Source organism: Myotis myotis, unplaced genomic scaffold (genome assembly GCF_014108235.1).
Source record: "Myotis myotis isolate mMyoMyo1 unplaced genomic scaffold, mMyoMyo1.p scaffold_m19_p_2, whole genome shotgun sequence".
In the NCBI taxonomy this organism is placed as follows: domain Eukaryota; kingdom Metazoa; phylum Chordata; class Mammalia; order Chiroptera; family Vespertilionidae; genus Myotis; species Myotis myotis.
In genome coordinates, this window is record NW_023416324.1 from 5,441,073 (window position 1) to 5,463,415 (window position 22,343).

At 56.7% G+C, this 22,343-nt stretch overlaps 2 protein-coding genes across 3 annotated transcripts; one reads left to right on the top strand and one right to left on the bottom strand.

The window, feature by feature from the left end:
• Positions 1-10,324: 10,324 nt before the first annotated feature.
• On the bottom strand, positions 10,325-15,849 carry FBXO2 (F-box protein 2). Its single transcript, XM_036352769.1, has 6 exons — positions 15,701-15,849; positions 12,133-12,489; positions 11,658-11,787; positions 11,493-11,588; positions 10,924-11,062; positions 10,325-10,755 (listed from the first exon to the last, which is right to left on the bottom strand). The coding sequence occupies exons 1-6, from the start codon at positions 15,720-15,722 to the stop codon at positions 10,621-10,623; spliced, it is 879 nt and encodes a 292-aa protein (XP_036208662.1). The 5' UTR covers positions 15,723-15,849; the 3' UTR covers positions 10,325-10,620.
• A 47-nt stretch (positions 15,850-15,896) lies between these two features.
• On the top strand, positions 15,897-21,426 carry LOC118676939 (F-box only protein 44). 2 transcript variants are annotated; one of them, XM_036351605.1, is made up of 6 exons: positions 15,897-15,977; positions 17,326-17,618; positions 18,786-18,912; positions 19,060-19,155; positions 19,265-19,400; positions 20,297-21,426. In XM_036351605.1, the coding sequence occupies exons 2-6, from the start codon at positions 17,354-17,356 to the stop codon at positions 20,477-20,479; spliced, it is 807 nt and encodes a 268-aa protein (XP_036207498.1). In that variant the 5' UTR covers positions 15,897-15,977; positions 17,326-17,353; the 3' UTR covers positions 20,480-21,426. The 2 variants fall into 2 exon arrangements, with proteins under 2 accessions (XP_036207498.1, XP_036207497.1); XM_036351604.1 differs by lacking the exon at positions 15,897-15,977 and adding an exon at positions 16,334-16,410.
• The last annotated feature ends 917 nt before the right edge of the window (positions 21,427-22,343 follow it).

Below are 22,343 nucleotides of genomic sequence, written 5' to 3' on the forward strand. Positions count from 1 at the left end.
ACTCCCTCCTCACTCTCTTTCTCCCTTTCACCAGGTCACCTGTTTGCTTTCAGATAACCCCTCAATTGAAAATTGAAAACAATTCAGGCCTTCGTCAGGATTTTCACCTTTATCCTGAGATCAATAGGAAACCATTTGGCAGACTTAATTAGATGAGTGGTCAGAGCAGGTTTTCTTTTTAAGTTGATTCTCGTTGCTGCATTGAGAATGTTCTGAGAAGGAATGGACAAGAAAGATTTGGACGCCGAAACCGGTTTGGCTCAGTGGATAGAGCGTCGGCCTGCGGACTGAAAGGTCCCAGGTTCGATTCCGGTCAAGGGCATGTACCTGGGTTGCGGGCACATCCCTAGTGGGAGATGTGCAGGAGGCAGCTGATCGATGTTTCTCTCTCATCGATGTTTCTAACTCTCTCTATCTCTCTCTCCCTTCCTCTCTGTAAAAAATCAATAAAATATATTTTTAAAAAAAAAGATTTGGACAGAGCAGTCAGGTGGTGATAGGTAAGAGAGATCACGGTGAACTGAAGTGGTGGGAGCAATAAGATAGAAGGGGTATTGGACAGGTGTGGAAAGTATTTCCAAGGTAGAATTGATAGGTCTTGCTGATGGGTTGAATGATCTTTTACCCTCTCTGCATCCACCCCCTTGGGCTTTTAACTTTGAAGTATCCTCTGCCTCTGTCTCCTGACTTGACCCTGTGCCTGGCTCTGGGTGATACAATGAAGCAGAAGTGCAAGTGTGGTGCTTCTAAGTCTACACCTCGAGGGCCTTGCTCTTTCCTGTGCTTCTGTCATCTCCATAAATAAATAAATAAATAAATAAATAAATGTGGAAAAAAAGAAAACATTTCACGGAGATACAGAAAGGTAGACACTTGCCCAAGGCTGCCAGGCTTGCTAATGGTACAAATCAGATTTGAACCCAGCTCCTCGCTGACTCCCTTTTAAGCACACTGACCCTCAAAGAGGAACATTCATTCCCTCCCCCAACGTGGCCTCAGTTTCCGCATCGGTCACTGGAAAGGTGCAGGGCAGGGGCTGCCTGGAGAGCAACCCCTAAACAGACCACGGCAGCAGCACCCCACTCTGTGGTGGGTGCAAAGCAAGATGCTCATCTTCTCCGTCCCCTCCTCCCCGCCCCCCACCTTGATCCCTGGGGCAGGTGGCCACCTGCTAGAGGGGTCAGAATCTCTCAGATGGGGCTGGGAGGTGGGGAGTATAATATGCAAAGGCAGTTACAATATTATAACATGACTTGATATTTGGAGGAAATAAAACAGATACCCAGTGTTTCCATAGTGCAGAACAGAGAGAACCAACTTGGCCAAATTGTCCTGGACGCTGGGGTATTTTCTACATGGGGAGGGGCAGGAGGAGGGCAGGGGCGAGCTCCGCTCAATCAGAGGCCCAGAGCCCCCTCGCCCCCTCCTCAGGCCCCCAGGCCTCTCTCCCCGTCCAGGCCTCCAGCCCCTGCAGAACCCCAGCCTGGACCAGAAGCCCCCACCCCAGCATCTCCCTGGGCCCAGCTCGTTAGCCCTGAAAGCCTGCTCAGGTCCAGGAGGAGCTCCAGCTCAGGCTCCTCTTCCCTCCCTTCCCCACATCATTAGTGAGAGTGCAACCTCTGCAGCTCCCAGGGCCGCGGGGGTGACGAGGGCCCCTCCCTGGGGACCCCCGGGCAGGCAAAGGGCTGAAGGCTGGGATCTGGCCTGGGGGTGGGCTGGGGGAGCAGATGAAGCCATGAGGGAGGCAGAGCGAATCCGGGCAGAGCCCCTCACATCCTGCCCAGGACACTGGCCCCGTCAGTGAACACGAGCAATCACTGTCCATAGGGCCCTGTTTAGCTGAGAGCTTGCCCTGTGCCAAGCGCTGGGCCAAACACCCCCCGATCCCTCCAGGGCCTGTGAGGCGGGGACTCTGTGTTAGTTTTTTGTCCCAGCACCCAGTCCCCCTTCTTAGGGCCCCACAGCATCTGCCCCCTTCTCTCAGCCTTGCGGTTCTCACTGGGTGACTGGACCCCAGGCCTTACCCATCTGGGCATCGGCCATCCCTCTCACCACAGGCTCAGAGGTGGGCATGTGAGTCCCCTGGGTTTACTTCTGGAAAGACATAGATGTGGGCCTGCCTGGCCCCTCCTGGGGGAGCCTGCCTGGGATGAAGCCACACAGAGACAAGGAGAAAAGCTGAGTTCGGAATACACCCTTGGAGCCTCTGGACTGAGCTACACCTGAAAGAAACCCACCCTAGGCTTTTCTGTCCTGTGAGCCCCAAATTTGCTTTTTAATTAAACCACTTTGCACTGCATTTCTCTCATTGGTCAGTGACAGAGTGGCAATCAGAGTAAGGATTTTAGTAAACCCCATTTTCAGATGAGTAAACTGAGGCCCAGAGAGGTTAAGCTACTTGCCCCAAGTCACACAGCTACGGATGGGCAGAACCAGTGTCCAGAGTGAAAAGCTCCCAACCCCAACTTATTCCATCTAAGGTTCCCTGAGGGGCCAGGAGCCAGAGGACAAGGGACAGAAAGGAAACAGACTGCCCTGCTGACCATGTCCCTGTGTGGCCTTGAACAAAACACGCACTGCTCTGAGCCTCAGGCTTGGAACAGATGTCTTCCCCTGCGGGGTGCAGACGCGCCCCTGGGGCAGCCAGGAAGGCTGCCTCCTGTCCCCACCCCAGGGGACTGTGAGCAGGGGCTTCCCCAGCCAGGGGATAGAGGCCAAGGTGGCAGTCAGACACCCCACCCCCCAATACACACACTCCACCTGCTTTTCAATGTCTCCAAGACCAAATTCAATTTGGTCTAACTCCGCCGGCTCTGCAGTGCAGAATTCATCGGATGAGGAGCCTGCTTTTCGGGGAATAATTCATTTTTCCGGTGTTGGAGAGGAGAGTAATTGATCCAGGGGGCTGATGTCTCCCTCCCTCTCTCCCACCGCCACCCCTCCCCGCCCCCCCAGGACCATCTGATTCCAAATGCAGCCCGAGACTGTTAGACCAAAGTCATAGCAATAAATAGGAGGGGGCTTCTGCTTTAATATATTGGATTATTCCACTCGGTGGTGACAAAAAACAAGATTTAATTCCCCGAGAAGGCCAGCCGAGAAAAATCATTTCCTTTCCTCCTTCTCCCTTTCCTATATTTTTTTCTTTAGGTTTTTTTTTTTTTTTTTTTTTTTTTTTTCAGAGACATCTTTGTCTTTATGGCTTGGAGGGCCTGGCGGCAGCCTCCACTGTCAGAGGCTCCCCTGCACCTGCCTGCCTGGCTAGGGCCTTCCTCCGCCGTCCCAGAGAAGATCTGGGACCCCCTGCACCCAGCCCCCTCAACCCTGGGTCCCTGAGGACAGAGACTTCCATTCGAATTTAGATGCCACTTCGGTGCTTAGTACATGGATGAATTATGACCATAAGCCCTGGGAAAAGGCCAGTGAGGACCACAGCTGTGACTGGCAGGGAGCCTCCTGGGCTAGGGAGGTAATTTAGCATCCTACCCTTCCTCAGGTCGAGTGTCCACTCACTGCCTCCTCCGAGAAGCCTTCCCTGATTGTGGTCCAGGTTAGATACCCCTCCTTTGGGCTCCCCTACTACAGGGGCTCCCCTCTCCCAGTCCTTGTACTACGGGCTGTCGTTGCCCGACTTGTTCCTTGTATTTATTAACAAACTCATATACAGCACTTTCTATGTGCAGACCCCCATCTAAGTGCTTTACAAATATTGGCTCATTTGATCCGCATAACAACCCTGTAAGGTAGCAACTGTGATCGGCCCCATTTTGCAGACGAGGAAACTGAGACACTTCCTGGTTAAGTGACTTGGTCAAGGTCACACAGGCAGGGACTTCAGACCTGTCTCCCCCTTTAGCCTATGAGCTCCCTGGGGATAAGGACCTCGTTCGCTCACTGTTGCATCCTGGGAGCGAGCAAGGTGTCTGGCGCGCAGAGGCGCTCAGTACACGCGTGGCACTAGGTGCTTGCACATATGAACCGCAGGTCTGCCGCTGAGGCTCAGCTTAAAATCCCATTGGTTCCCCTGAACACTGAGGCCCTTGCCCTCCACCAACGCTGCCTCCCACAGGACAGGACCCCCCCTGAGAGTCACGTCCTGTGGGGAAGCCCACGGGTGTGCGAGAACTCCAAGTCTCAGATGGATTTCAGCCTTGCCACGGCCTAGCGGTGTGACCTGGGGCGAAACTGCACTTCTCTGAGCCTCGGTTTGGTCACATGGGGATGAGAGTAGTACTTAAGTGTGCTGGGAAAATTAAATAAAACCATGTTTGGCCTGGCCGGTGTGGCTCAGTCTTTGAGCATCGACCTATGAACCAGGAGGTCCCGGTTCAATTCCAGGTCAGGGCACATGTCGGGGTTGCGGGCTCGATCCCCAGTGTGGGGCATGCAAGAGGTAGCCGATCAGTGAGTCCTTCTCATCATTGATGTTTCTCTCTCTCTCTCTCTCTCTCTCTCTCTCTCTCCTCTCCTCTCCTCTCCTCTCCTCTCCTCTCCTCTCCTCTCCCTCTCCCTTCCTCTCTGAAATCAATACAAATATATTCATAAATAAATAAATAGATCCATGTTTGAGCAGTGCTTTGACACACCTTGCACGTAGTGAGCACACAGTAGGTGTAAAATAGCATGGGTGATAAAATGTGGACGATGGGGCTACTTTTGCCAGGCTCTGAAAATAACAAAGTACATGTAGCAAGCTCTGAGACGTGGATGGAAGGGTGGATTTTTCTTAACAGTAGAGGCGAGATGGGCGAGTTGCCGAGAATTACTAAGAAGGATTTTGTAAATCACCCCCAATCCATTTCCTTCTGGGAGTTACCAAGATGTGGGAGAGTCTGAAACAGGGACTTACTGGACCAGAAACAGCACTTGACGGGCGTTTCATTCATCAGCCCAGCGCGTGATGAATGCCTTTCACGGGCAGGAAGCGATATGGATTCAGGGAGGAGCACAGCTTTGGGGCCTCTCAGACCCAGGCCCCGGCCCAGCTAGCTCTGCAGGTCACAGCTTTGTGACCTTGACCACTAGACCTTCCTCTCAGAGTCTTCGCTTCCTCTTCCATACATTGAGTGACAAACTGAACCCTCCCCAGGGGCTGCTGTGGGCGGTCGATGACATAACGTAGCCAGGATAAGAGATGAACAAATGTTAGCTCCCCCAGCCCCGCAGCAGTCGGCCCATCCATTCGCCTCCTATCTGTGCAGAAAGCCCCGTAGGTGCTGGGAGCTGTCTGGGAACCTTGGGCACTTCAGCTCCTCGGGACAGCAGAGCAGGTTGGCAGGTGGGGCTGCAGGTCCCATTTTGCAGCTGGGACAAGGGACAAATCCAGGTGAAACCCAAGTGTTTCTGTCTCCAGATCTATGCTCTTAACCCTGGACATGTGGCTTCCCTGATTCCTAGAGAGGAAGGGAGGAGGGGGAGCAGGTGGGAGGAGGTTGGAGACTTCTACATGCAGGGTCAAAGGTGGCCCTGGAATGGAGCCAGTGAGGCAGAGAGAGGCCACAGGGACATCCCCTGAGGGAAGGAATGCAGGGGAGGATGCCAGATGGCCTGGGATGGAGATGGGTGAGGCCAGGGGCTTCAGGGAGCAGGTGCCCAGTAGTGCAGGGGTCCAGGAATTCCCCTGGAGCCCCCTCCATGTCTCACAAACATCACCTGGGTGGGCGGTTCCATGAGCTGCACATCCCCCTCCTTGACTCCGGCCCCTCCCTCTCCCAGGCAGTTCTTCCTCACATCTAACTGAGATCTTTCCTGCTGCATCCCCGGTGGGCCCCGGGCCTGCCTACCGGATCTGCAGAGCTCCTGGCTCGGGGCACTAATCCTGCTGGCAGTTCATTGGCTTTTGTCGGAGGAGAATGAATACCATCTCATCTTAATCTTCCTCATTATTCTCCTCATTCAGCAGAGTCAACACAAGATTAGGTCTAATTTATGGTGTAAAAAAATAGCAAAGCCATTACTCACCAGGAGATCAGGATTGGATCTGCCTGGGTGGCCGGTGTTCATTGCAGGCCTGGGGCTCTGCCTAAGCGGGACAGACTGGGGGTTTCAGGACCCAGACCCACGTTTGGTTAGATCCCTGGAGACCACCCACCCTTCCTTGTCTGATAGGACTTAGACCTCAAAGGACCCAGCCTCCTAAATGGTTCTCGGGAGCCTGTGGTGTAAGAGCGGCCCCAGAGCAGGGCAAGGGGCCCAGCCTCTTCAGACCCAGACTTAGCCTCAAGCAATGGAGAGAAAACAGGCTTTGGGTTCAAATTCAGCCCTCTGAAGCCCCCAGCCCTGGGAAGAACTGGGTAGAACCAGCCCACTCTGGGTACTGCCTTGACGATGCTGCCACCTAGTGGTATGGAGAGGAACTGCTCCTCTAGGTCCACAACTGTAAACGTACCATACATACAAAAATCCAGATTTACAAAGTGAATGAATCAGAACGACGAAAGGGGACTTTTTCTTTTTTTATTGATTTTTTAAGAGATAAAGGGGGAGAGAGAGAGAAACATCGACTTGTTGTTTCTCGTATTTCTGCATTCATTCATGCTTGTATGTGCCCTGACCTGGATCGAACCCAAAATCTCGGTGTATGGGGACGTCGCTCTAACCACCTGAGCTGCACAGCCAGGGCCGAAAGGGGAATTTTTCTACTGCAAAATGGTTAGAGGGCTCCACCAAGAAATCTAAAAGAAAATTCATCTCAGGCCCTGACCCGTTAACACAAGGTGGCCCATGAACGCTCAGCACCTCCCCCTCCTCCTGGCCAAGAATATGCACAGAAGCCCGAACGCCCACAGTCCTTGCCACCTCCAGCTCTTTTCACTCCTCCTAACTGCTGCCCCTGCTCGGTCCCCTGGCATGTGCCCCTCTGATCACGAACCATGGCAAAGTGGCTAGGACTGGAGCTGGAGACCCAGCCTCAACTACTTACTCATTGGATGGCCCTGGGTCACTTGCCCAACCTCTCCAGAATGGAGCCCGTGAGGCTGAGACAGGCCCCAGGGACATCCCCCGAGGGAAGGCATGCAGGGGAGGGTGCCGGTGGCCTGGGATGGAGATGGTGAGGTCAGGGGCCTCAGCGAGGCCCTCTCTGTGTCTTCGCTCTTTCCCCTAAAAAATAAGGATATCTGTGTCTACCAGAGAGGGCTGTGGAGCAGATTAAATGGGCTGCTGTGCTTAGCACAGGAATTGGCACCTGGAGGGCCTCAGCAAATGCCTGTCATTGTCACCATCATCATCGTCTTCATCATGGTTCATCCTGCTACTCTTGGGGAATTTGGTTTCATCAACTGGACTGTCAGCTGCTGGTCTCTAACTCCCTGTCCCAGCTCCTTCCTGTTATACAAAAGAAGGTTTTTCCGTAGAGGACACTGATATCATATCTGCTTCCCATAGCATTTATACCTTATATGTCAGAGCACACAGCAGGTGCTCAGGAAACTCTCAGAATTGCCTGCCTACATGTCCAACCTCGTGTCCAACCATCCCCCCCATTTTCTCACTGAGCTCCAGCCACGTTGGCTGCCTTTCTGGTCTGTAAGTCAGTCCATCCCCACCTCAGGGCCTTTGCACTCACTGCTCCTGCAATGCTCTCCCCCCAGTTATCTGCACGGCTGGTTTCTCCTTAGCTCTCAAACGTCACTTCCTCAGAGAGGTCCTCCCTGGTCACCTTGACCAGAAGAGCACCCCCATCCTCCCACTCTACTTTGCTTCCTACACTGTGGAGGTCAAGAGCCGAATAGAATTCCAGTTCCGCTTCTTAGCTGTGCTTCAGTTCTCTCATCTGTCAGAACCGGAAGTAATAACAGCTCCCACTTCATAAGGCTATTGTGAATTAATGTGCCTAAAGCTCTTAGCATAGCGCCTGTCGTGGGTATTAAGTGCTACACCAGGTTAGTGGCTTTCTTTTTCGTTCATTTAACCTCTTGTGTTTAGTGTCTACACCTAGACTGTGTATTCCAGGAGGGCAGCATCCTTGTCTGTTTTATCTCTGCCTGACAGGTAGATGGTGCTCAATAAATATTGATTAACTAAGAAGGGGGCATGCAGGCCGCTCTCCTTAGCCAGTGCTCACAGGCCATTGGGCTATGTGCCTGGCTATAGCCTGTCTGCTCTCTCTGGCTTGGACACTCCAGTGTCCGGAAGGCCCTGAGGCGCCCCCTGCTGGACAGCGTGTAGGTTTCCCTTGAAGGAAGCTGGTATCCGCAGTCCTATAACTGTACGGTCCTGGGGTCCACTCTGCCCTGTAGAGCAGGGACGATGAAGTTGAGGGGTTAAAAGCAAGCCCTTTGGAGCAAGATGCGCCTGGATTAGAACTTGTGCGTCTCCGATTACTCTGTGTGTCATTTGCCAGGAAAGTCTCTCACCCCCAGTCTTGTCATGTGAAGAAGGGGGATGGCAATGCCCTCGCCCCCTTCCCCACCTCCTGCTAGGGTTCAGGGCTGGTGTGACAGGACGCCCCCTGGGCACAGTGAGCCTCGCAGGCCCACCTTCCCGCTCCCTCCCCGCGTCAGCCCTCTGACAACTCAGGAGCAGCTGTCTTGCCTTCCCAAGCTAAGCACCACCAGTCTATTCAATGGGCCCTCCAGTGACAGGTGCTCAGGGACGGTGGGTCTGGACCACCCCAATATCTGAGCCCCTCAGCGCTCCTCTGCGGGCTCTGGGGAAACAATCTGGTCTCTGGGCTTCTGGATCTTTCCTCTGAGAGCAGGCAGTTGGCTGGGGGTGGCCTTGCTGGACTTGCACCCTCTTACTCACCCCACCCCCCGCCCTGGCTTTGCTGTCTCCCCGTCAAAGTCCCAGAGACCAGGTTCCCTGGACCCTCACTTCACAATTGTTTCCGGCCCTCAGCGGTGCCCTTGGCTTTGACTGCTGGCCACATACACTGCAACTCCCAGAACCCCAGACACCACCTGGGCCTCTTTCCTGAATCCCCACGGAGGAGCTCCCCCACCTGCAGCACCTTCCACACCCCCCACATCCCTGCCCTGACATCCTCACAGGCACCAGGACCCGGATCCAGGCCTCTTAGGCCCACTGATCGCTCTGTCCAGACTCCACCCACAGCCCCAAGGAGTCCTCTCCCAACTCATCCCCACCTGGCTCCCCACCTGCCCATCCTAGTTAGTCCCTCACCCCAAAGCTTCCCAGGTTACTCCTCTACTTAAGCCTGGGAGCTCATGGGCTGGCCCTCTTCCTCCGTGAATCCTCATCAAACTGGGCCCCCAGCGCAAGGCACTGCTTCCCCTGCCGACTGGCAACTCAGGTGGGTGTGGACGGTGCCCTCCCCACCAGACTGTGCAATCTCCCAGGAAGGACTGGGAGCAGGGGCTAGGCCTCCGCCTTCAGATGGAGCATGTCCCCAGAGCAGGGGGTAGGCCTCCACCCTTAGACTGGAGACTCCCTTCCCGGGTACCCCTCCTCAGTGTAGCCAGGACGATACCTCTTCCTGGGACAGGGAGTGTCTTGTTCACCCTGTTACTTCAGGACCCTACACAGGGCCTGTCCATGATGGGGATTTCAGGAATCATGAGTGCATGCATGAGCCCCAGCTTAAACCCTGCAATCCCTCCTGACTAGCAGGGGGCATCAGGGCTCAGAATCAAAGGAAAGCTGGAGGGGCACAGGGGTTTTACTGGTCCCCACGTCGGAGAGAGCAGATGTCTCAGGACCCTCCCTGGCCCAGGACCAGCAGCTGAGAGTCCTGGGGAGGGGCTGGTTGGAGAGCTGCTGGTGAGGCCAGAGCCTGACCTCTGCTGGCACAGAACCGGGCACCACACCCTAACCCCCTTCCCTCAAACAAGTGCCAGGGGCCAGCCCCTGGGCCAGGCTTAGAAAGTGACCTGTGAGACCAGATGCTAACGACTCCTGTGCAGTTCAATAGCAGGGCAGGGAGGACAGTGAAGTGGACGTGAACTGAAGAGGGAGGCCAAGCTGGCCTTCCTGTGGTCCCCACCCTCACCTCCCCACCCCCCAGCCCAGACCATGGGCATCCCTATATGAGGTGTTGCCATCACCCACCAACCTGCCTTCAGAAGGAAATGAGAATGGGGATCGAGAAAGGCCTGGAGCGTGGCCCCACACACAGAGCCCCCCCTCATCCCGGCCTCTGGGCAGCTTGGGTGTCAGTCAGGCGCCAGGCCCAGCTCCCCACTCCTGGGCCTCACAATCCCAGCCTTTGTCCACCGGCCCAGGCCTGGCTGGCTCTGCCCCGGCCCAATGGGCCCTGGAAACCAAAGCAGCTGGAGCCCCACCAAGTATTTTTCCAGGCTGAGCCAGGGGCCTGGGGAGACAGGGAAGGGCGCAAAGGAAGGAGGGTTTATTCATCCATTCGTTCATTTCTTCCTCGAACAAGTAATGTTTATTGAAAGTCCACTTTACGGCAGGCACTGTGCTAGAGGTGGGGGATTCCGCGGTGGGCCCAGTCCAGGCCCAACCCTTCACCCATCTTATTTTCCAGGTGCAAACATATGCCAGCAAAACCCTTCTCTACCTGTGTGGGGGCTGGGCTTGGAGCGGGGGCGGGAGAGGAGTGCGTGGGGAGGGGAAGGGGAGGTGCTACCACTAAGGCCGGTCTACCCCAGGCTCCTGCCCCTGCAGGGCAGCTGGGGGAGCGGGAGGAGGGGTCACTCAGGGCTCCACCCACACGCTGCTGTTGGTCACCCGGGCCCCGAACCAGCCCTTCCAGTAGACGGAGTCCTGTCCCGCGTGCTCGAACCGGACGAAGCGAACGCCGGGCCCGTAGTCGGTGAAAGTGTGGGAGATCTGGGGGGGGAGAGGAAGGGTCAGACACCCGGCCCTAACGCGATTTCTCAGCCCCAGGCCCTCTCCCAGCCCGTGGGCCCTTCCGCCCCGCCCACGGGGCGTGGTTTCCACAAGCCCCGCCCCCCGCCTCCCGGTCCGGCCTCGCCGCCCCAGCGCCTCCAGGTTCACCTCGATCCAGCCTCCGTCGTCGCTGTCCGGCGGCACGGCCACCTGCCCGCTGCTGAACTCGGCCAGCACGTCTTCGTGCTCCGACAGCAGCTTCACCGTGAGCTCATACAGGCAGCCGGCGTCGCTGCGCCCCGAGTACCTGCCGGGGGAGGGAGCGAGCGGCCGGCCTCAGCCGGGGGGCGGGGCCTTCGGAGTGCCCCCATTTTACAGATAAGGAAACTGAGGTCAGAGAGAGAAAGTAACTTTTCCCAGGTCCAAACCCAAGGACTAAAATCCAGGTGGGCCAGACTCAACCTTGGGCCCAAAGCCAGCCCGCCAAGACATGTTTCGTTTGGACTGTAGACGGATTAAACCCCCCCCCCCAAAAAAATTTTATTTTTATTTTTTGCCAACATTTAAACTCAGGAGGAAAGGTAGCCTTCACCCTCTCCTGGAGACCCGGCCCACATGGCCACAACCACTAGCGTGGGGAGGCAGTGGCCCTGAAGCAGGGTAGTGACTTTAGTCCCCTCCTCTTCCCCCCCACCCCACCCCCACCCCCACCCCCCAAGTCCCCCAGGGCGGCTCACCAGTCCTTGACCACAATGGCCGGCTGAGTGGTGTCCAGCAGCTCCTCCCAGTAGCCCTCAGCCTGCAGGTCAATGACCTGCGCTTTGCGACACCACCTGGGGAAAGTGAGTTAGGACGGAGTGGAGGCCCCTCTCCCCCTTCCCGCCCATCCCCCTTCTCCTTACTCGAAGGAGGAGGCGAAGAACTTCTTGACGCTCTCGTCGTGGACGAATTCCATCCCACAGTCTCCGGGCAGCTCCTCCACCCTCCAGCCGTCCCCGCCGTGCTCCACGTCGCACCAGCCCTCCAAGTCCTCTGCGGGAACAGGACAGCCCCACCCTCGTCACCCAGTCCCCGCGGAGGGTGTGACAGCGCTGGCTCTTGCCCCTGAGTCAGGTGCTGGGCCAACTGGTACAGTGGGGTTGGATGGCAGGCACTTCCTGTTTGTCCCAGATTCTCTCTCCCCCCTGGGCGGGTCGTGGAAGAACCTGGGAAAGAGCCCCCCGGGAGCAGAGTTTATCGGGGCTCTTCTGGGCTGGGCACTGTGCCTCGCTCTTTATCTCAGCGAACCCTCCGAGCAGGCGGGCATTGGATGGGGTCCATTTTCCGGAGGAGCAAACTGAGCCCCCCAGCCACAGGCTCCTACAGCCTGACCCTCACCTTCCCCGCACGGGTTTCGCAGCAAGTTGCGCCGCCTCTTGCTCAGGAAGTAGAACTGCTGCCAGTGGTCACGCTCGTCCTCGGAGCCGCCCTCCGGCACCAGCCCCTCCTGCTGGCACTTGAGCAGCCACAGGGGGGCGCCGTCCACCAGCTCCTTCCAGCGCAGGCACACCAGGCGGCAGGCCTGCACCAGCTCGGCGGCCGGCAGCTCGGCCAGCACGCGCAGCAGCAGCGGCTCGGGCAGCTCGTCCAGGTACGCCGTCTCCTCCTCCTCCCCGCCGCTCGCCTCCGGGACGCACACGCACCCCTCCTCCTGCTGCTCATCCGAGCTCGCCTCCTCAGGCTGGCCCATGCTCTCTGCGGGGATGAAGGGGTGAGGAGGTGGTGACTCCCCCCTAGACTGTCCCCTTGCACGCCCCAGAACCCAGATGTGGCAGGTATCCGCCCCCACCCACCCTCGGACAATCGGCAGCGGGGGCCAGAGATCCTGAGACCAGAAACGGGTGCCCAGTGGAGGAGCTCGCTGGGGACCTCCCTGGGGACCAGGGCCACAGGCCAGCATCAAGTACAAAGAGCCGCCTCAGAGGCCTCAGTTTCCCCTGCAGAGCCAGTACACCCCATACCTGCGCAGATGACAGCAACTGATATGATGAACAGGATTGCCTCACATTTCACTTTCACATATGAACTTCTTTAATCCTTCCAACCACCCTCTGAGAGCCCTGCTCCTGTCACCTCCTCAGGGAAGCCCTCTTGGATTTACCCCCTCATATATCCTCTCACCCCCAGAGTTCCAGTCCTTTCCAGGTTTTGTCCTAGTGTGTGATGGTTTATAAAACACCTTAGACTGAGGACATGAGGGCAGGGAAACTCTGCTTCATCCCCAGTGCCTGGCATCTGGCACACTGTCAGCAGCTAATGTTTATTGGGCACTTAGCAAGTAAGTATAGGCCCTTTTTGAGCATTTTAAGTTCATTTACTCTTTTTTAAAAATATATTTTTTTTATTGATTTCAGAGAGGAAGGGAGAGGGAGAGTTAGAAACCTCAATGATGAGAGAGAATTGTGGACCGGCTGCCTCCTGCACGCCCCCTACTGGGGATCTAGCCTGCAACCGGGACATGTGCCCTTGACTGGAATCCAAACCGGGACCCTTTAGTCCGCAGGCTGACGCTCTATCCACTGAGCCAAACCGGCCAGGGCCATTTACTCTTTATAGCCCCAAGCATCTCTGAGGTTTTTTCCTATTGTTGTCCCGGATTCACTGCAGAGGAACCTCTGGCACAGAGAAGTGAAACAGCTGAGGACCACACTGTGGTTGGAGCCTGGATTTGAAGCCAGGCAGCCTGGCCCCAGAGCCACCTTTCACCATCACACATCAAAAACATAATTCATTGAATTAGGAGGCACTATCTTGATTTTGATTCTGTAGGTGAAATTGCTCAGGCTCAGAGATGTGAAGTAACTTGCCAACGGTCACCCTGCTAGTATTAGGGAGGGGACATTGGAATCCGAGGCCCGAGGGGAAGGGGACAGGAATCTTTGAATTGGGAATGGGGGCAGGGGGGCTCATTAAAAGAGATCATGTGAGTGTGAGTGTGTGTGTGTCAAACAGGGAGATGTAATAAGTGTTTGGGATAGGAAGGTTTTTCTCACTTCTGGCCCTCAGTTTTCTCATCTATAAAATGGGGATGCCAGGCCATTCAGACAGTGTTGATGTTCAAGCCCCCTGAGGAGAGGCAAGGGCATTCTCGGTGGACAGATCTCAGGAGCTGCAGGCTGGACTGTCTCCGGGATCCCAGCCGGCCCCAGCCAGGCCACTGAAGCCTTGAGTAAGCAGATACCAAGTGCCCAGTGTCTCTGGAGGAGGGAGAGACAGTGGGGAGAAAATGGGGCCACTCTGGGTGATGGGGGCGGCCACAGCTTTCCGACTTAGGATGGGGGGTTCCTAAGGGCTGAACCCTGAAAAGCTAAGGTGCCATGCACTGGGGGAGGGAACAGGCAGGGCCTGGACCCGAGACTAGGTGTTGCCCAGCCTACCAGCCCTCTACCTCCTCACATGCAGAATTTTCCCCCTCCCCACAGTCAGACCCTTGATAACTGAATCAGTGTTTACCTCTTCAGAGCTCAGAGCACACAGTGAGTCCTCAGTAGATCTTATTTAGTGAATCTTATTATTCCCTTCATTATTAGTTTTTTGTTTGTTGTTGTTGTTGTTTTTTTGCCACATCTTTATGACATGGGGCTTTACCGCCTTCCTTTTGGCGAAGAGGAAAACTAAGGCCCAGAGACACTTCCTGGGTTTGCCCAAGTCACACTGCAGAAGAGTGGTCAGTCAGAGAGGAAAATGCCAGGCCCTGAAGCCATATCACCTGCCCATCCTGCTGCCCACAGCTCTCTGGGGAGCAGGACCCAGTGTCCTCACCTCTCCACCCCTGCCCTGGCCCTGGTGGACACCTGATGCTCCCCGGAAAGGTGCACCTCACCCAGTCCCCTCTCCTGGCCCCAGGCCTGGCACTTGAGGCCCCAGATCTGATTACGGCCCCCCATCCCCCACTCGGGCACACACAACTCCCCACATTGTTGCTGTCGGAAAGTTATCTGGGCCCTGGAAACTGCCTCCAAGGCTGATTCATGCACCTGGATTGGGCCCTGGAGTCCAGGGAATAGCTGGGCCCTGAGAAAAAGCAGGAGCCATTCTGGGGCCCCGTAAAGGGTGTGGCGAGGGGGCCGGAGGATTGGGAGTGGGAGCTGAAGGCGCTGGGATTTTCAGGGCTGGGAGGCGGGGGCTGGGCGACCTGAGCAGATATCAGTCTGTTTCCCATGGCCTCCCCCAAGCAGTGCCCACTCTCAGATGGGCCTGCTGAGGAAGGGGTTGGGGGGGGGGCGCGGGGGAGTCTGCTCGCTCCCACCCTGACTCAGCGGTCAACCCCTCCAGGCCCAGCCAGCTCAAAGCATGAGGAGGGGGGGTCTTGGTGCCAGACAAGATGACTGGGCAGTCTCAGAAGGCCCTGAGCATTGGCAAGAGATGGTGCTCCAACCTCCCTCACCGCTGGCCTGGTCCCCAATGGGCAACTGGCCACCCAGATGAAGGGTGGCCCCTCCAGACAAGGGAACCCAGGAGGAAGGCTGGGATGGGGTGGAGAGAGGCTGATAACCCCCAAGAAATCCATGGGGATTCAGGCAGCTCACCGGCCAGAGCTGGCAAATGGAAGAAGTTGACGGAAGAAGAGGGCTTGCAGCCTCCTGCATCCCAGATGCGTCCCAGGCCCCAGCCCTATAGACCTCGGAAAGCCGGAGGTGGGAACGTGGGATTTCGCCTCTGCTGTCTCCTGGGTAAATGGGACCAGGAGTCCTCCCTCCCTGCTGTCACCTCTCGAGGCCTCCAGCCAAACCAAGGTACCAGACAGAGGACTGCACTCTAGAGACGGTCTCAAGGACTTTCTTAGGTAAAAGTTTGCGGCGCTGGGTTTGGGCTGCCCACCTCCCCACGGCTACCCCGCATCTCTGCAGCGCTCGCCCGCCGGTCCCGCTCTCCCCTCCCAGACTGAGCGCGTGGGCCCGGCTACCTGGGTCCCCGTCTCCGTCCATCGCTGCGGAGGGCGATCCCGAGGGAAGGAGAAGCCGGAGCGCTGCGGGGCTGCCCGAGTCCCGCGGCGTTGGCAAGGCTGGGTGCTGCCCGCGTCTGGGTCGGCCCCGGCCCGCCGCGCCTCTTAAAGGCCCCCGCCTCCGCCCCCGCCCCTCCCGCCCCGCCTTTGGCCCCGCGCCGGGTCGCCCCGCAATCCGGAGCGGGAGGCGGAGGCCTGAGGCTGCAGGTTCCTCGGCGGACCCAGGAGGCCGAGAAAGGTCAGGAGTCAGTTTTTTGTGTGTGTTTTTAATGGGGGAGCGGGGGTCCGATCTGAGGCTTCTCCCCGCTCCCTCCGGGGTGGCTGCTGGGAGGAGGAGGCAGAGGGCAGGGAGTCTAGGTCATGCGGAGGGTGCGGGGCGGGCGGCCCAGGCAAAGGGGAGGGGCAGAGGCTCCTCCCGGCACCCCCAACCCGGGTAATTTTCCTATTTCCCGATGGGGGGCGCGTCCCGGGCCCCACGCACCACGGCGCGGCTCGGCGTGGAGAGGAGAGCGGGCGGCGAAGGGGGGCCGGGGGCGGGGCCTGGCTGGCGGGGGCGGGGCCAGGCGGCCGGGGGCGGGGCCAGGCGGCCGGGGGCGGGGCCGCATCCCCGGGAACGCGAGCAGCGGCCGGCTCAGCTCCGAGCGGGACAGCGCGGCGTCGGCCGAGTGCAGGTGACCCGCGGGAGTGGGCGCGGGGGCGCAGGCGGCCGGGGGCCTGGCGGGGGGCTCGGCGGCTCCCGGCCCCGCAGCTGTGCGCCCAGGAGGCCGGCGCGGACGAGTCCCAGGCTGCTCGCGGGAACTACGTGGCGCGGCCTCCTGCGGCGGTGCGAGCGGAAACCGGAGCTGGGGTCTCGCGTAGGGGTCCGAGCCCCGACTTTGGGGGACATTTTAAAGTCGCCACGAGGAATGGGAGGGTGAAGACACGCTAGGGGGCCTGGGGCTGGAGCCCAGCCACGGGCATGCGGGTGCGAGTGGGGGTGTAGGGAAGGTCTTTGCATTGCCCACCCTTCTCCAGGCCCAACTGGGCAGGTCATTTCCATTTCGGCCTTGAGAAAGTCGCGTGAGCCCTTTGGACCTCGGTCGGAGACAATCGTTACTTCTGCCCCCGACATCGCCCTCCCCCCTCGGAGGACAGGAGAGAGAATGGAGAAGGCACCGCACCGGCTGGAGTGCTCTGCGGGGCTGCGCGCTGTTACCCACTCTAACAACTGGCCTCTTGGAAAAGGCTGACTCTAGAATCAGAGAAGGCTCGGCCTCCTTCCCTCTGCTCCTGTCTTTGTGACTTTGGGCAGATCCGGCCACCTGGCCACCTCTCCGCAGGCCTCCCTAGCCTAGAGGCTGTTGGGAGGTGCCAGTTAAAAACAAAACTCACCTTGTACTGAGCTTCTGCTGTGTCACAGGCTCCTTGGACCTCCCAGGGGGTGGCAGGTGCTGTTCCTGGCCCCTGGCTACCGAGGAGGACACTGAGGCCCAGAGAGGCCCAGGGACTTTCCCGAGACTGTAAACCCGGGCTGGGGACCTCCACCAGCACTGGGTGCTGCAAATACCAGGCCCAGGGAGAGGGTCTGTAGCCTCGCTTTTCAATAGCCACAGGAGTGTCCGGGAGCCCGGAGCCATGGGGGTGGAGAACATCAATGAGCTGCCAGAAAACATCCTGCTGGAGCTGTTCACCTACGTGCCCGCCCGCCAGCTGCTGCTGCGCTGCCGCTTGGTCTGCAGCCTCTGGCGGGACCTCATAGACCTGGTGACCCTCTGGAAGCGCAAATGCCTGCGTGAGGGCTTCATCACCGAGGACTGGGACCAGCCTGTGGCCGACTGGAAGATCTTCTACTTCCTACGAAGCCTCCACAGGAACCTCCTGCACAACCCGTGTGCCGAAGGTGGGGTGCAGAGTGGGTCTGGCGTGCCCCCAACACAAACACTGTCAGGATACTAGCTAACATTTATTAAGCACTTATTATGAGCTAGGTACTTTGAATGGCCTAACAACTTTAATCCTCTCACAATAATCCTAAAAGGTAGGTAGGTGCTGGTAGTGTACCCATTTTTCAGATGAGCAAACTGAGGCCAAGAGTGGCATTTCTTCTTCCACCCTTAAATTGATATCCCCAGTGACCTTTCCTAGGAGAAGGAATGTTGATTAGTTGGGATTAACTATGCCCCAGGCACAAGACCAGGAAGTCAGCTGTTTTGTTGGCCCTAGTTCCCAGACTCCAGGGCTAGGCCTACTAGGACTGTCCCAGAGGTCAAAGGACTTTGCTTGTGGAAGAATAAGAAGTCCAGTCTTCTTTCCAGCGCACTTCAGCCACTTCCAGCACTTCCTTGTTCCCTCCCTATGTTAACTCGTCAGCTAGACACTGGGATAGGAGAGGATGGGGAGAGTCTCATTCTCCATTATGTGGCCAAATTCTGGAGCAAAATGATAAAACAGCTCCAAGCTCTCTAGGACTTTCAGATGCCTGCCTCACGTGACTCCCCAACAGCCATGTTCTTCACCAGCAGTTGACACACTATGGTCCATGAGCCAAATCTGGCCCAGGAGCTAAGAATACCTTTTACCATTTTAAAGGATTATTTAAAAACAACAACAACAACAACAACAACACATACTATGCAATGAGACAATAGATAGCCTATAAAACCTAAAATATTTTGGCCCTTTACAGAAAGTTTGCCAGTCCCTAATCTTTGACCCCAGAGGACAAAACCAAGGCTCAGAGAGGGAAAGCAACTTGCCTGATGTCACACCGTCAGTATTGGTAGAGGCAGGACTAGCCTCAGATCTGGCCAGCAGCAGAGTGTTCTGCATCACAGAAGGAATCTGGTCCTTCATATTATCACGTGTCCCAGGAGTCCCAGTGGAAATCACTCACCGTAGTGCCTGACACAGGAAGCACTAAGTCCAGGCAGGCACCATTGATCTGCAGTTCCACAGCACAGGCCTGAGGGCAACTGCTGAGCTGCAGGGAGAACCGGGAGGAGGGGCCCTCGGGAGAAGGTGACCACCGAGGGGCTTCCCTCTGATGTGAACTGTGCTTTCCTGCCAGAGGGATTTGAGTTCTGGAGCCTGGATGTGAATGGAGGCGATGAGTGGAAGGTGGAAGACCTCTCTGGAGACCAGAGGAAGGAATTCCCCAATGACCAGGTCAAGAAATACTTCGTGACTTCTTATTAGTAAGATCCAAGGTCAGGGGGACTTGGGGTGAGGGGGAAGCCACAGTCACTGCCCCCCTGGGGTCTCTCCTCTCTGGGAAAGCAGCCTAGCCTCCCAGTGTCCTAGTGATGAGCCTCAGCCCAGCCCACCCTCCGCCTGCCCCCCAGCACCTGCCTCAAGTCCCAGGTGGTGGACCTCAAGGCCGAAGGGTATTGGGAGGAGCTGATGGACACTACACGGCCGGACATCAAGGTCAAGGACTGGTGAGTGCCTAGGGCGAGGGCCTGGGGGTGGGCCCTGCCACTCAGGTGCCCCACCCCCACCCTGCCCCCCCATCTCCAAGGCCTTGATGGGCCTTCTCTCTGCCTGCAGGTTCGCAGCAAGGCCAGACTGCGGGTCCAAGTACCAGCTGTGCGTTCAGCTCCTGTCATCAGCGCATGCGCCTCTGGGGACCTTCCAGCCTGACCCAGCAACGATCCAGCAGAAGAGCGATGCCAAGTGGAGAGAGGTATGTGGGACAGGAAGGGAGCAGGGGGCACATTGCCCAAGGCTGAGACTACAGCCAGACAGGCCTGGGTTCAAATCCCAGCTCTGCTGCTTCTCACCTGGGCTTCGGCTGCTCTGACTTCAGTGAAGCGATGCTGATAGAGCCACATTCAAAAAGGTTGACTATTATTAATTACTAATATTGGTGGTTACTATCATCTAGACCAGCGGCAGCAAATGTTTTCTTAAAAGGCTAGATAGAAACATTTCAGGCTTTGCAAGCTGTCTGTCCTGTCTCCGTCACAACTACTCAAGTCTTCAACTCTGCCGTTGTGTTGTGAAAGCAGCTTAAGCAAGTGAACATGGCTGTGTTCCAATAAAACTTTATTTACAAAAACAGGCAGGCGGGCCATCGTTTGCCAAATCCTGACGTAGGCCAGCGTTCTCCAGTAGAACTCTCAGCAGCGGCAGAAATGGTTTGTCTGCACTGTCTGTATGGTAGCCAATGGCCACATGTGACTGTCAAACACTTAATAAGAACCAGTTCCTAGTGTGACTGAGGAACTGAATTTTAATTTCATCTCATTTTACTTAATTTAAATAGCTAAATGTGCCCAGTGATGACTGGACTGGACACCCTTCGTCAGCTTGCGAAATTTCCTTCTGTTGCTCTGCGCCACACTTAGATAATCCTGTGGAGTGGCCCCTCCAGGAATCGACTCCATTTTACAGACGAGGAAACTAAGGCATAGAAGAGGGGAGGTGGTCTGCCCAGCTTCACAGAATGAGAACTAAAACTCAGCTCTGGCCCAGCACTAAGAGAGCAGCCCCTTCCTTGCCCCCCTGCCCCTCAGGCAGCACCACCCTCAGGGTCAGCTCCCTGACCTCTCCCCCTCCCTCTACCTGCCCCCTTCCCAGGTCTCACACACGTTCTCCAACTACCCACCCGGCGTCCGCTACATCTGGTTTCAGCATGGTGGCGTGGACACTCACTACTGGGCCGGCTGGTACGGCCCGAGGGTCACCAACAGCAGCATCACCATTGGGCCCCCCGCTGCCCTGACGCCCCCGAGGCCCCGTCCACAGAACCCTGACTGGTAAACTTGTTGTCAGAGAAAGGCTGGGCTTGGGAAGGGACGGTGGGCCAGCTTCCCCAGACCTCCTAGTTCACCCTTGCCCCCCAGTCGCCTCTTTGTGGAGCCTCCCATGCTGCAGACAGCCAGCGCTCTGCCTGAGGGTGCGAGCTGAATGATGGTGAGGGCTGTGTATACCTTTAAGAGGCAGGGCCCTTTAGGGAGGTACAGGATGTTCCCCCAGGTTCCTCCCCAGACTCCTCTGAGGGTGGGTGTCCAAGCTCAGATGGCAACCTAGATCTGTGTTCCTACCTGCCCCTCCTGGGCCTTGCCCCCTATCTTTTTGGGGGGCCCTCAGAGCAGGGACGGTGTGGAGGACATCGGGCAAGCCTGGGGCTGCCCTGGATAGTCCAGATGCTGGGAGCGACTGTGTAGCTCAGACAGATCTGGGAGTGGAAGGAGGGCTCTGCCAGCCTGTCCCTGTCCCATTCTCTGCTGCTCCCACGCTCTCGCTAGACCTGCCTGCTCAGAGAGGTGGCTATGGCCCAGAGGCTCAGGCCTGGTCTGAGACGGGCAGGCCCAGGGTGGGGTAGAGTCGACGCCACGTCTGGACTGTCCTTACCGTCAGTGAAGTCCCAAAAGCCAGATGGGGTGGGACTCTCCAGAAGAAGGCTCTCTGGAATCCAGTGCGTGGGAACCCAGGGCAGGTGGGTGCAGGATTGGGCTCTGATTCTGAGAGCTAGGATGTGTGAGCACAGGATGAGTGTGGGGTGGGGGTCTTCAAGGACCGCCTGTCCACCTCCATGCCTATACCAGGCTCCCTGTGGCTTGGAGAGCAATCCAAGCCCCACCCCACATTGGAACTGCCATTCACAGATCCTTCCCACCCTGCCCTCTGCCTCTGCCTCTGCCTCCTCCAGCAGTGCTCTGATCCTACCCCTGCTGCATGCAGCCAAATAAAAGGTTTTCCCAGCCCAGCCTGTGCCCTGTGGTTTCTGGGGCGAAAGGGCAAACTTCGGGAGGCCCCAGACATGCAGAAGGTGCAACATGTGTGGCTTCTGTCCAAGGTACGGAGGAGTTGACATTTCAGGAGCCTGACAATCGCAGAACCAGGGCCATAGGACAAAGCTCTCGGTGAGCTGCAAACACCTCCCCCCAGCCGCCTTCAGCATTGCTAGCTTCCTCTGTGGCCTCGCCACAAGCCTGCGGGTCACACACCTCATGCTGGGTCAACAGTGACATGTCAGGCACTGCTTACTGGTGCTTCCCTTGCTCTGCCAAGAGCTTTACTGACAGTAGATAAAGCCAAGGCATTTAGAATAGTGCCTGGCACACAGTAGGAGCTCAGTACTATTCAACTTAATGCTCTCAGTTGCCGGGAGCCGGTCCATCCTTGCTGTTTCAAGGGACCTGGGCGTATATGGCATACTGTTCTTAATATGTTTGCTCACCTTCTTGGCACTATGTGTTTTAACCAAGGACACCTCTCTGAGAAAGGTTGTTTCCCCAGGTAGGGATTTTCCCCTGAAGTTAGGGAGGGAATAAAACCCCTTAACTAAGTGCCAGGCGGGTAATTAATCACTTTAACTACGAACAATCATGCTTAAGCTACATAATCTTTACTCCCTGGAATGGAGATAAGAAACGCCCTAACCTTTGGAATAGAGATTGATAAGATTGGAATCAACTGGTATAAATACAGATGTAACAAGACAACAAGAGACAGAACTTAGAAGACAGAACCTAGACAGAACCTAGACACAGAACCTAGAGACAGAAGAACTTCGCTGGAGATCCTGACCAGAACTTGGCTAGAGATCCTGGCTAGGCTGCTGATCAACTGAATGCTGTCTCTGTGTCATTCCTTCTTCGCTGATTCTGTCCACACCTTT